This window comes from Cavia porcellus, unplaced genomic scaffold (genome assembly GCF_034190915.1).
Source record: "Cavia porcellus strain 051 isolate PalLab524CR breed Dunkin Hartley unplaced genomic scaffold, mCavPor4.1 scaffold_22, whole genome shotgun sequence".
Lineage (NCBI taxonomy): Eukaryota > Metazoa > Chordata > Mammalia > Rodentia > Caviidae > Cavia > Cavia porcellus.
In genome coordinates this window covers 10,643,288-10,656,613 of record NW_026947505.1, presented here as the reverse complement: position 1 = coordinate 10,656,613, position 13,326 = coordinate 10,643,288, and the positions used below count along the sequence as shown (strand labels likewise).

General features: G+C 40.0%; 1 protein-coding gene across 8 annotated transcripts in view; it reads right to left on the bottom strand.

Annotated features, from left to right (window-relative positions):
* The window catches only part of Phactr2 (phosphatase and actin regulator 2), a 268,905-nt gene that overhangs the window by 28,378 nt on the left and 227,201 nt on the right, over nt 1-13,326 (bottom strand). For all 8 annotated transcript variants that reach the window (XM_063233411.1, XM_003465632.4, XM_063233415.1 and 5 more), the window contains 3 exons: nt 12,010-12,212; nt 9,746-9,902; nt 4,342-4,397 (listed from right to left, as the gene is read on the bottom strand). In XM_063233411.1, the coding sequence (XP_063089481.1) occupies nt 4,342-4,397; nt 9,746-9,902; nt 12,010-12,212 (416 nt within the window). The remainder of the gene's footprint in view (nt 1-4,341; nt 4,398-9,745; nt 9,903-12,009; nt 12,213-13,326) is intronic.

Below are 13,326 nucleotides of genomic sequence, written 5' to 3'. Positions count from 1 at the left end.
AAACACTCTGCTAACATCTTTAAAAAGTTGGCGAAGATTTTTCAGAAAGATTGGTCATATACAGATTCACATACATATTTGTATACACATACATTTTTTTCCTTGTAAAACTGATTTACTAATTTTAAACCTTTTTGCTATTCTTTGAAAAGAAAAGGGAAAAAAAGAAGAAAGAAAAAGAAAAAATCTCAAAACATAAGCGAGCCCATACTCTGGTGAATGCCTCCTTTCTATTGCTGGCCATCTCCTGGGTCCATAAGTACAATTTACCAGACTTGAGAAAATTTTACTTTTGCATCTGGCTTCATGTGAGAAACCTGAGACGTACTAGAAGAGCAAATCAGAACCATCCGATGTGTGTCTGACTGCTGATTCCCATTCCAATCCAACCAAAATATTTCATTTGTCTTTCTCAGTTTCCATAGAAGCAGAATGTAAGCATTTCTTTGGCCTCTGCTTTCAAACCAGAAGGTTCTGAATGGGGTTATGGCACACTATGGGTGGAAATTATTTATTTTCTCATGACTTTAACTTTCCAAAGTCTTCCTTCTCTAGTGTTTCACTGAGTAGTACAATTTAATGCTAGCAGATGGGTTTTTAAAAAATGTCCACAACTTTTAAAGAAACAAACACTGCTTTGGGTTTTACTGGTGCTTACTTGGGGAGCTTTGTTATGTCCTGCAGCTTTTTATCTCTTTAATAAATGAACATTTTACCACTTAGATGTCAATGCTTAGATGCCAATGCTATATTTAAGAAGTGCTATCATAAACTATACAGAAGGAAAATCACATTGTACAAGGGATCAACACAAAAGCTGAAGAAATCTCTAATATGAAAGGATAATTGTTTCTAAGCATTCAAATAGATTTCCTAACACTGATTATTTTTATGAATAAAATATATATTTAATATTCACAATTTCTTTTAGCTGGATACACTACATTCTCTATAAACTTTTCTTTTTCTGGATAGGAGTATCTTTATTCCTTTTAAATATTAATTTTTATTAATAAGAATAAGGATAATTTTATTAATAAAAAAGTTGTTAATATAGTAAATATAAATTAAAATCAACCATGGGACAAAAAATACATGAAATATCAAACAAGTTGCGTTGTAATTTAAATTTCTTACTAAGAATATACTCTGAGTCTTCTCATTTGCTTCAAAATAATGAATCTTTTTATACCATTAAAATATAGAGATTCAAATAATTACATGAGTTGTATAAAGCTTGTGAATTATCAGTTACACATAACAGATACACATGTTCTTGTGATTAAAACCAAGACTTTATAGGGAAAGATTTTGACACTATTATTAATAAAAAGAAAAATATAATCCTTACAACACTCTATTCAATTCCCCCTATATAGTTGTTAGGCTACATTTTAAGAGTATTCTTCAAAGAAAAATACTAACAATAACAAAAACGGATATCTACTGTAGCCTCAACTAAGACCTGCTACCTTTTTCATTTACTATGCAAAATGTCACCCCCTTGAAGGGAATAACCGTTTTGCTTTACTCTGTCAGCCAGCAATGTTTAAGAAAAAAAGGGGCAACCGACTACAGGATTGTGCCAACTGGATATTATTTTATGACATCAGGGTCTGACTTCTTTACATTTCCCATGTTCAAAACTATACTTTTAATGAAGCTGGAGAAAGAAGCAGAGAAATGGCAATCTAACTATTCCTCTGCCACTAAAATAGTCACGTAAAATCTCATACTAAGAGGCAAGGTTAAATTTAACCGCGGCATTTAAAAGTTCACCGGCTTTTTGCACGTTTCTATTACTTTTTTCCCCTTTAACACTGAGGACTGGTCCTAGGGCCTTTACAATGAGATAGGGTCCCTCTAAATTGCCCAGGCTAGGTACAAACTCGTGATCCTCCCAGAGGGCCAGGATTACAGCTGTGCACCATCACTCCCAGCTTCTACAACTTTTTAATTCATTAGAGGATGAATTGTAAGGTAGGATATAAACTTCTGTGGGCCCTTTAAAGAAACTGAAGGGATATTCATGAAGGAAGTGACATAGCTCATTGATAAATTTTGTTCTCAGTACCGTACCCAGAGGGGTGGACATTGTAAAACAGCCAGGAAGCATTTCCCGTAACACAAAAACAATGCCTGTGGTTTAACAGCAGCACACATCACAGGAAACTTGCTGGGCTACCAGGGCTGCCCGGGCATTTTATAATGAGCCAAAAGAACAGTACAGCAGAGCAGTACCAGCAAGTGGAATATTATTACAGTCTTGAGGCATCAATTCAGATAAACTGTGTTCATAAAAGGGCATAGGCCTACAGATTTGTTTTTCTTTTTGTGGTTTTACATATTTCTATGAAGGTGGGGTTTTTTTGTTTATTTTGTGTGTGTGTGTGTGTTAGTGCTTGGTTTTGGTTTTGAGTACTGGGGATACCCAGGGCCTTTGTACTAAGCTACATCCCCAGCCTGGCCCTGGCAATCTTCCTGCCTCAGCCCCCCAAGTGCAGGCAAGCCCCACCACACTCAGCTAAAGTAAGTGTCTTTAAAAACACATACAGACTTTTATTCAAAGCATCAATCATGTTCCTTTTGAACAAGAGCTAGAGATGGAACATACAAGCAAGAGAAATCTACGTAGAAGAACCCAGAGGCCACTGGGTTGAGTCAGTGTTCCTAAGAAAAGCTGTTCTGCTGCTTGTGACTGCTGTAACTGTAGAGCAGGACGCTTGGGAAAGTGGATGGAAAGAACCTCCCCCCCTCTGTCTGCAGACAGCCTTGCATCAGCAGACTCTCAGCCAGTTATCAGCCTCTCCACACTGGAAATGTGCCTTTTGTTTCCAGAATCAACATGAACTTAGAAGGAAGTCAAAAAGGTGTGAGTCTAATCTGAGGCTGATTTCAGTGTTTTCCTCCTTTCTGAACCTCCAGGAAAAAAGAGGGCACTCAGGCCAACGCAGCACTTAAGATCAACATGCAACACATTTCCGGATCCATGAAATCGTTCTTCAAATAACCAAACTCCAGTGTGGCTTGGCTCCTTTCCCCACAGGAGCAGGGAAGAATTACTCGGGATTTGCGCTCCCCATTTTGTTTAGGTATTGCGTCAAGCACTGAGTAAGACATTATCTCTGGGTACAGAACTTAACTCTCTGCATTTGAGCTCACTAAATGTTTAATTCAACAAACAGTTCTCAGGAATCCATCACGAAAGCTTTGGGGTTTTGTCCGGTTGTCAAAATTAGATGTTGCTTTCACCATCTCTCGGAAAAACTAAGACAAATTGATCCTTCATTTCTAGCCATGAATTTTCCCTCTTTCAGGCTGGTACTTCTACACACTGACAAGCACCTAAATCTTGTCTTGGGTTCTATTTCACTTAAGATCAAAAACAGACCAAAAAAAAGCTTGTAGGAAAAAAAGCTCCCACAGACTGGGTAGCGGGTGCTCCTCCCACTGTGGAATCTGCACTGTGGGGCTGCGTGGTTGTGGCAACTGTAATAAAATACAGGTCATAAGCAGGCCATGCGAACTCTGCAGGCTTGGATGGAAAGGATTTCTTGTGGCCAGTGGCTAGCCATACTGCAGTTAGTGCTACCTGCAGTTCTGCCCATGTCTGGTCTTCAATATTTCCTATAATAGGAAAATGCTTTGGAAACTGGGTTAATAGAGAAAACTACAGCCAGGCTCCATTTGAAACCACCCACTTCTTAACTTACATCGATATACAATGACATGGCCAACTGTGTTTCTCCTGGGGTTTTATTCTATACTACACCACCAAAGAGACTAGAAGGAAAGACAGAATGGAAAAGTTAAGTAGGAAAATGAGTGTTTCGCATGCTGAAGAACTCTAAATAACTCAAGAGGGAACCAGAGTTATCATAACAAACAAAAATGAAATGGACTCAAAAATTCCTCTCACTAGAATTTAGTTTTAAACCATGCAGTTTGTGAAACCTAGCAACAAACTGTATTAGTACTAATAATAATGGAATGTTTGATTTATTTCCTTGTAGATTCTTTGGGCTTTTCTTTGATATTTATTTGCAGTAGACTATTTTCTCCCAGGTGACATTTGGATGAAAGAATACATGGACTATATTTCATCTTTCTCAAAAATAATGATTATGGGCACAATTCTAGTCTGGGAGAAATTTGGCTCAAAACTATAAAATGAAGTACAAAATTTAAGAAATTATGTTTTAAACCACAACACTATCTATATATAACACAAATAAGCCATTTCAGTCAGTTTTGAGTAAACTGAAGCTGATGGTTCCCTCCTGATGAGTGGCAGCTCATTAAATAGCTCCTGAAAGGCATTTTCTAGCACTGAACACTCACGTTTTAGGATATTTCTTTGCTCCAGTTCTTCAGTTGTGGGCCTTTGGCTGAGTCTCCTATGATGGCAAAGAATATACCATGCATTAAAAATGAGACACAAAGTACAGTAACAAAGCATGCTTTCTTTATGTTTGGAGAACTAAAAATCTATTTAAATCAATAAAACGAAACTTGCCTTTCCATCAGCTTGGAGACTCCTGACTGGCTGAGACTGCTACTCGCCCCCCACAGTGTCCATTCTTCCTCTTCCTCTTAGAAACAGAACTGAGGCTGAGCTGGGTACCTGCCAGCCAGGTGGGCGATGTGACTACGTTTTTGCCATGGGACAAAAGTAAGGTGTTGCTCACCCTTAAAATGACTATGTGCCCCCTTCTTTCCCTTTCCCTTATCCTAGAGCTACAACCGAGATACAGTGATTCGAGCCAGCTCTGACCACGCAGACCCAGAGGCCAGAACCTGAGTGTGGTGACAGAAGCCAGCTTTGACCATGCAGACGAGACTGTTCAAGGCGATTTATGAAACGTGGGTGCTGCACTGCCTTGTGGGAGCTGTGTTCTGCACCTATGCTGGGTAGCTCGGCCACCTCTGGGTCATTAGGTGGAAAAGAGAGAAATATACCTTATTAGAACCTCTGCACTGTTGGTCTGGCACAGCAGCCTAGCAGTGGATAGCCTAATTAATATGCAGGTCATTCAAGTCTAAAATCAGTCACTCTCAAGAGTTCGTGCCAATTTAGGAACCACTGGGTGGGTGTAGACTCGTTGCGTTTAAGTGACATACTGCTTTTGGGACCTCAAAGGAATCCATGATACAAAATGATTTGTGATAGAAAGTTCCTCCTTTTCTGTCTTCAAAATAATCAGGATTTATTTGCCGTTCGTAGTTATCTATTCATACATTCATAGAAGGTCCTAATAACCCTTTATAACTTTGCTCTTGGTCTTGTTCACGTGACTGAATTGTTGTTAATTACAATGAAAACCTTCTTTAGGCTGCTGGCTGACTCAGTGCAAATTAGACTAACAGATATGAAAGGCATTCCTAATATGAGATACTATCAACTCTAAACATTGTGACTGGGACAGAAATGTCCTAAAGAATGAAAGCAATTGGGGCTGGGGATTTAGCTCAGCGGCATAAGCGCCTGCCTTGAAAGCAGGCAGTCGTGAGTTCAATCCCTGGTACCGATAAAAAGGAAAAAGACAAAAAAAAAAAAAAAAAAAAGAATGAAAGCAATTCTGTTTCAAATGTCTCACTAAGATTCTGTTAAAGGTCAGTCTTCATCAGAGCTACCTTGGTATTAGATCAAGTAACTGAGCCCATGAAGAACCCAGGGAATATTTCTGTCTCCATCCATCAGGCCTGTGCCCTTCATATACCCGCATCCCTGTGCCGCAAGTCTGCATGGCCAATGTACTGGACTCTACTTTCTGCCTCAGCTGTACCATCCTGCTCTGCTGTTGATGGAATTTTTCTCTGCGTCATCCTCTCCTTCCTCCACTAGTAAAATCTTACAAATGACTAAATGACTAAAATAGTACCTTGAAGGCAGGTGTTTGACCCTTCTAGTAAGGAGTCAAATCTGGGGGCTGGAATTTAGCTCAGTGGCATAAGTGCCTGTTTTGCAAGCAGGCAGTCGTGAGTTCGATCCCCGGTACCGATAAAAAGGAAAAAGACCAAAAAAAAAAAAAAAAAAGTCAAATCTGTTTCTCTGCCCATATACAGTGGTTGCACACGACTATGCCTGTACTAAAGGATTCACAAATTATGGATAATTACAAAAATCATCACAGCTGCTTTTAATTTTTACTTTTAAAGTCCCAGGTACTGTGCTAGGCACTTAACTTATATATCTTATATCTGCAGTCCTCAAAACAATTCAGTATGGTTGCAGGCTGTTCTCACGTAGTAGAAAATGACAGATAACTTGCCAAGATAAAACACTAGTGAATGCCAGAGCCAGAATCCCTACCTACATCCTCTGACGTAGACTTTTCAAATATCCTAAAACTGCAACTCCGAGTAACTCATCTTTGAATGCCAGATATTAATTGTGCTATTTATCATTGAAAAACAATTATATAAAACATACATGTTAATAAATATATATATATATTTTTGGCACCAGAAATTGAATTCATGAACTCTTGCTTGCCAGACAGGCATTGTACTGCTGAGTTATATCCCGGCCATAAAGTTGTTACAGATATAATATGTGTGTATACTTATAAAGATTTTCAAATTTTGGGGGGGTGCAGGAAATCTTAATTCACAAAAGACAGGTGCTATCTTAATTGGATAGTGAGACTTGGGACAGAGAATTCCTCACTCACCCACCCTAAATGAACACCTCCACTTCCCTGTGACTCCCTGTGGAATCCCCAGGAATTCTTGATGAAGAAGTTAGGAACTGACACTCTCTGAGACTCCACAGTACTATTTTCCCACAATGCTCTTTATCAAAATCCCTTTTTTATCACTTGGTTTAATTTGTCACAATAAACATCTTTGTAAAACAAAGTTTTAAAAAAGTATTTTTGAATTATTTCCTCCTTACAGTTCTCCAAATGGAATTAACATGCAAAGAAAAAAAAGCCGGCTTTATGGTTCTTGTTCTATTATTAAACTGCTCTTCAGAAATACTAAGCAAGGACAATGTGCGTCCTCTTTTCTCATAAACTTGCTAACGCTGGGTTTAATTTTAAAATGTGCTCTGCTAGTTTCAACATGAGGAGTAATTTAAATTGATGGTAAGACATATTTAACTTTATCAGCTGCTGGCTGTGACACAGGCACTAGACAACCATAATATATTATCTCATTTACCCCACACGAGCTCTCGGGATAGTTGTCTGGTTCAGAGGCAGGCAAGCAAGAGCTGTCTCTTGCCTTGTTTCAGATAGCGTCTATCTGTCAGTATTTTCGCCAGGCCTGGAAAAGCCCACACTGTGACTCCGTTGCCAGCGCTGGGACAGAATCCAGACCTCTCAAATCTAGACAAGTGCTCTGCCACTGAGCTGCGCCCCTGGCCCACACACTGCGATTCTGAACAGCCACCTCTCCCGGGGGTTCTCATTAACTGTACCACAGCCCCTACCATCTATCTTCCAAACCTGCTGCAAAGGGTGCCTCATCCTGTCTCAGTGGGTGATCTTCCTTTGGCTCACACTGGAAGAGATGTTATTTATTTCTGTGTGGTTTCATTATATAGAATGAATCTGTTATTGATGGCCTGGGTCCATACCCTTCAAGGTTCGTGCCACGCACACACTTGGTGAACCTGGTTGTTGAATCCTCCTCACTGATAGAAATGCTTATTCCCTGCTCTCTCTGCTTATTTGTTTCTTCCATCATGGTTTTCTGGACCTAGATTTCTTGAGCCATACGTTAAATGATTAGGTGAGTGTTTAAAATATGGTTGTTGCTACTACTGTAAATGCAACTCTCTTTTTCATTGTTTTCTCTTGCTATATGTCCATAACATAAATATATTGATTTATATACATTAATCTTACATTTGTGAACCTGCTGAAGTTATGATGTAGCAATTTTTGGTTAGTGCTTTGGAGTGTTCTAGGTATACAACTAAATATAATATCAATATTTCTTGCCTGTAATTTGTTCCTCTTTTACTGAAAACATTTTAAACTAGATTTTTAGTGTAAGAAGAATGGGGAACCTTTCTTTGCTCACTTCTGTTTCTACAGGAAATAATTTTAGTGTTTCTCCCTATACTAAAATATTTATCATAATTAAAAAACTATCCTGATTTGTTTAGGATTTTAAGAAAATAACACAAGATTTTCTTTAATGCCACCTTGATATTTACTGAGATGGTTATATGCTATGGTATTTTTTTATCCTTTACTATGATAAACTATAATGATGTTCTTTATTTTTAAAGGACACGTCCTATTTGTATTTTCCTATATGCAAATATTCAATTACTTAAATTCTTATTCATAGCAATTCAATTACTTAAATTCTTATTCATAGCAAAATATAAAAAGGGCAATAAAACAAATAATCAAAACACTTAGAAGCATACACTGCTCTTACATGGTATAAAAGGTATAAATCAGTAGACTATAAAAAACAAAGGAGATTGGGCAGAAAGCACAGGAACAGAAATTCTAGCCCTGGTTCTGGCCCAAGTGACTACACATCCTTCAGAAATTTCCTCAATCTCCCTGGGCCTCAGAGGGATTTCTACCTGGGAAGATGAAAAGTTTGACTTGTGAGGCATTCTGATTTGAATCTTTTAGCCACATTAGTTCTTTTTATCATGCTCACTCTTTCTTGAAGTTGGAAACAGTAAAGTTTGGGGCTGAAGTGAAAGAGCCCACTGGTAAACTCCTCGAAGCTTCTCCCACAGTGCTGAGGAGAGCCCTAGGTTAGGAGGACTCTGTCCTGTGCCAAGCTTCTCCTCAGACAGCTGCTGTCTCTGAAGTTTTTCTCCCTGTCTTACCACAGGGAGTTCCTGGGGCCCCTCTTCCTGTGGAGGAATAATAGCCAGAGGTCTCCAGAAGCCCTGTACCCACCCTCCAGGGAGGCTCTGGTCATACAATCTTCCCCTGTCAGGCAAGAACAATGGCTTCCTCCACCTCCAAATTCTGTTCTTGGGTTCCAGACTGTTTCCTTCATCCAGTTATGCAGATGGTGGGCACGCAGAGAAAGGGAAGTTGGCAGAATGACAGTGCTCACATATGCTCAAAGTGACCATCAGAAACAAGAGCCTTGGTGGGAATGTTCACTTCTCTCAAAACTGCCAGTTAAATGGGCCTCTAAGTCACACGTGGCAAGAGCAGAAATTCTACAACAGGAGATGTCAGATAATCCATTTGCTTCAAGTTAAATGTGGAAGGTTTTGCTAGGAGCTGTGGTTGCCTGACTTGGACGAAGCTAGGTCACTGAGGCTCAGAGCCCACAGGGCAGAGCCCAATTTGCATTCACAGGATTAGGCCATGGGTTGGCTAATGTTATGGTCTGCGGGCCAAATCCTATGTGCCATCTTTTTTAGTCAATAATGTTTTATTGGAACCCAGACATATTCATCTGCTTATACATTTATGTCTTCTTTTAAACTACTGTAACAGCACAGTTAATTAGCTGCAATGGTGACTGACTGGCCCTGCAAAATTGAAAACAGTCAAATTGGGTCTTTGTATTAAAATCTTGTTGATCCCTCTTATTAAAGCAGGTGTTGCAACCTGCAAGCCACCAAGCCCACTGACCAAAGGGCAGATTCTTTGAATGGTTCACCATCCAAGACCAACTTTAGAAGGCCTGATGGGCCAAGTTCCCCGGAACACAAGAAATCCACAATGATCCCAGCTAGGAACAAAATCTGGGCAGAAAGACAAGTATGAATTAGTAAGTGCTGAACTAAAGTGCCAGCGATTACCTGACCAGCTTGGTTCCAATTTGTTGTCGGATTTCCTGTCTCTCTTCTTCAGATGTCCGCTGCAAGATATTTTTGTCCTCTAACTCCTTCTTAGATGGTCTGTTGCCAAGTTTGATAGCAAGAGTATCCCTTCGCCGTATTTTACTTGCCAAAGCACCTGAGGATCAAAAAAAGGCAGAAATTCAGCACTGATCCAGCAGCACTCAGGTTATTCCTGGCATGCATTTTAAACAAGACCAGGCGAAATTCTTTATCCACGTGCAAGAGGGGAACCCTAGCTCACCTAAGGGAAAGAAGATTTTTGAGTTGGATGTAGTTCATTTTGAAAAACACAATGGAGAACTATTTTCCAAACATTCTGAAAAACTCTGAGGCACCATTTTAAAAAATCAAACTATCACCTCAGCCTTTGGAGTCAGCTGACGTTTATTTTTCCTGACATAGTGGAAACCACTGATTGCACAATGGCTTTTCTTTCTTTCTTTCCTTTTTCAAGCCTGAAAAAGTTATTCTCTTCCCTTATTTGGTACAGCTAATCCTTGTCTTTCCCATTCCTCTTTTCAACAGCCTGCTGGCAGAGTCTATTGTTTATATTAATGTTTAACCTCCAGTTATTGAAGAACTTTAGGATCTCATCCCAGGAACTGGGATGGAGCTTCATGGTAGCACATTTTCCTGGCTTGCTCGAGGCTGGAGCAAGCTCCACTCCAGGCTCCCACTACCATTAAAACAAAACAAAACAAAGCAAAACCTCTACCAAATAGATGATAATCATTTATTTATTTTGGCTTTGTTCATATTAGAGGGAATTTGACAAACTTCTATTTCATCACTATTTAGTAATGATTTTTCATGTTTATAAATTCCTCCCAATCATGCTGCTCAAAACTTCCTGAAACGTAGTGGCACCTTCTAACTCTCCAAGTTACACATAGAGGGTGAGCTCTGTTCCACTTCAGAGCTGTCCTTTCCTGGTAGGTTACTCCTCTACCTTTTGTGGATGAGTGATTGTTTTTAGTGCTAAAAAGATAGCTTTCAACTGACACTCCAGAAACAATGCTATCATCAATGAAAGAACCAATACCAAACGCTGCAGAGGCTGTGGGAAACTAAACTAGTGGGAAAGTAAGCTGGTAAAACCACCATGGGAATCCACAAGATTCCTCAAAAAATTGAAACTAGGAATTCCATTTGACTCCCCTGTCTCCCTTCTAGGAACCTTCCCCAAAGAGTTAAAAGTTATCATCCCACAGTGACATATGCATATCCCTACTTACAGCTGCACAATTCATAACAGCTAAATCTTGGAAGAAGTTTATAGGTCCATCAACAAATGATTAGATAAAGAAACTCTGGTACAGTATTATATACAATGGAGTACTACTCTGCCATAAAGAAAGATAAACTTGAGACATTTGTGGGAAAATGGATGCACCTTGAGACCGTAATGTTAAGTGAAGTAAATCAGACACAAAAGCTGAAATATTGCATATTTTCTCTTACATGAGAAATCAATATATAACTAAAGTGCAAAATAAAAGACAAACAATAGGAGAAAAGAGAGAAAAAAGGCTGTTGTAATCCAGCATGGATAATATATCTGAAATTATGTCTTAGTTTATTACAACTGTATTATGTATTTTATGTATTTTTTCGTCCCTTAGTATGGCTGTTAAGCTGTATGCAGGATAATTAACTTTATAAGAACTTGTAAGATAAATAAATGAATCTAATGCTGGCAAAGGAAGGAAGAGGTAAGAGGAAGAGGGGAAAAAGGATTGAGACGTGTTCTGTACATTAACCAATTCTCCACAAGGAGTGCAATCATTATGTATTGCAAACACGCAGCAAGAAAAAGTTTTAAGGTATTCGTTATTCCTGAATATGCGTGTCTCTTCTCTGTGAGAGAGAAGTGAGTGCTGGCCCCCAGCACTCTGATGAGTGCAGTCAGCGGCTCCTGCTTGATGCTCTTTCTGCAAGAACAGGCCCAGGCCGAGGGCTGCCTCTGATCTCCCTGAGAGAGGTCGCGCTCCTTAAACGCTTTCATTCCCTGCACATCCGCTTCCTCTGCAAAGGCCTGATCCAGCCCTGTGGCCTCATTTCTGGAAACACCTGTTCTCTCCTCTCAAGCTAAACTTTAGGACAGAAACATTTCTCATGTGGAAAGATGAGGGGAAGAAAAACATCAGGTTGCTAATGAGGCTCCTGGCTTACAATACACAGCTGCTTCTCTTCACCTCCCTCCTTCCTGAAAGGGATCTTACTTTCTCCACTGCCGTCCTCGTCCTCATCTTCCTCCTCGTCGTCATCAGTGTACAAGATGGGCCCATCTGAGTCAGAGTCATTGGCCTGGTACTCCCTGGTGCCTTCGTCCTCTGGGGCACTGAGGGACTCTGAAGATTCTCCCATCAGCCCCGGGGTCAGAAGGTGAGAGGCGGCCTTCTCCAGCTCATCTTTGGTGGTGAAACTGTAAGGGAAGAAAAACACGGGGTGATGAAAGGCTCAGAGCAACCCTTGGTGACATCAACACCATGAAAGGGACTCACTGTCAAAGGCATCCTCAGTCTGGGAAAGGAGAAGCCAAGCTTAGGTCACCTAACATCACTGAAGTGGAAAGGCTGGGCTGCTACTTCATTCTCAGGGTCTGACATTCTTTTCTGATAAATGAAAACGCTACACTGGGTGGTGTCTAATATATTTACTAAATGAACGTGGTAAACCTGTTTCAGCAATCTTTCCTGGGCCTGGTTGAGTTCCTCATCCAGCCTGTCTGTTCCCAAGGTGACCTGAAGACAATGCCATTGGAGTTCTTGGCCCACTGTACCTGACTGCCCCTCACGAGTCTGCATCGTAAGCCCCACAAGGGCCTTGGGTGGGACTGACTGCTTTGCATCCCAGCACTGCGGCACTGAGAAGGGGCCTCATCTGTCATTAACATATGAGTAAGTCGCATTTTCATCCCAGCCTAGATAGCAACAGTCAAACGTCACTTATCCTTTCTGTGTTCCTGTTTTTTTTATTTGTAAAACTGCTTCTCACTGAGTTATAGTACTAATATGAAATGGGAAGGGTAAAAGTTACATGAACTCTTCGGTGATGTACAGGGATGCAATAATTTTTTGTTATCTATGTAGGTAAGGGTCTCTGGTTTAAGGAGTTCCTCTCACATACAACACATGTAAACTTCCAAAGATTACAATAAAAATATAATTGACATAAAAAATCTTTCACATCAGGCAGGTGTGATGGCACATGTGTATAATCTCAGTACTTGGGAGGCTGAGACAGGAAGATTAGCCTGAGTTTGAGGCCAGTCTTGTTTACATCGTGAGTTCAAGGTCAGCCTGAACTAGGGAGCAAGACCCTGTCTCAAAAACAAAACAAAAAACAACGAAAATCCTTTCGCATCTAAAACAATGTTATCATCATTTTTAAGATACAGAAGACCTCCCTAAATGCTTTCTGAGATGAGCATAAGAACCCACATTTAGACATCACTCTTTAGAAAGAATAACTCTACTCTGGCCATTCTCTTTTTCACCTAGCAAAACCCAACAGCCCAACGACTTGTTCCCAGAAGG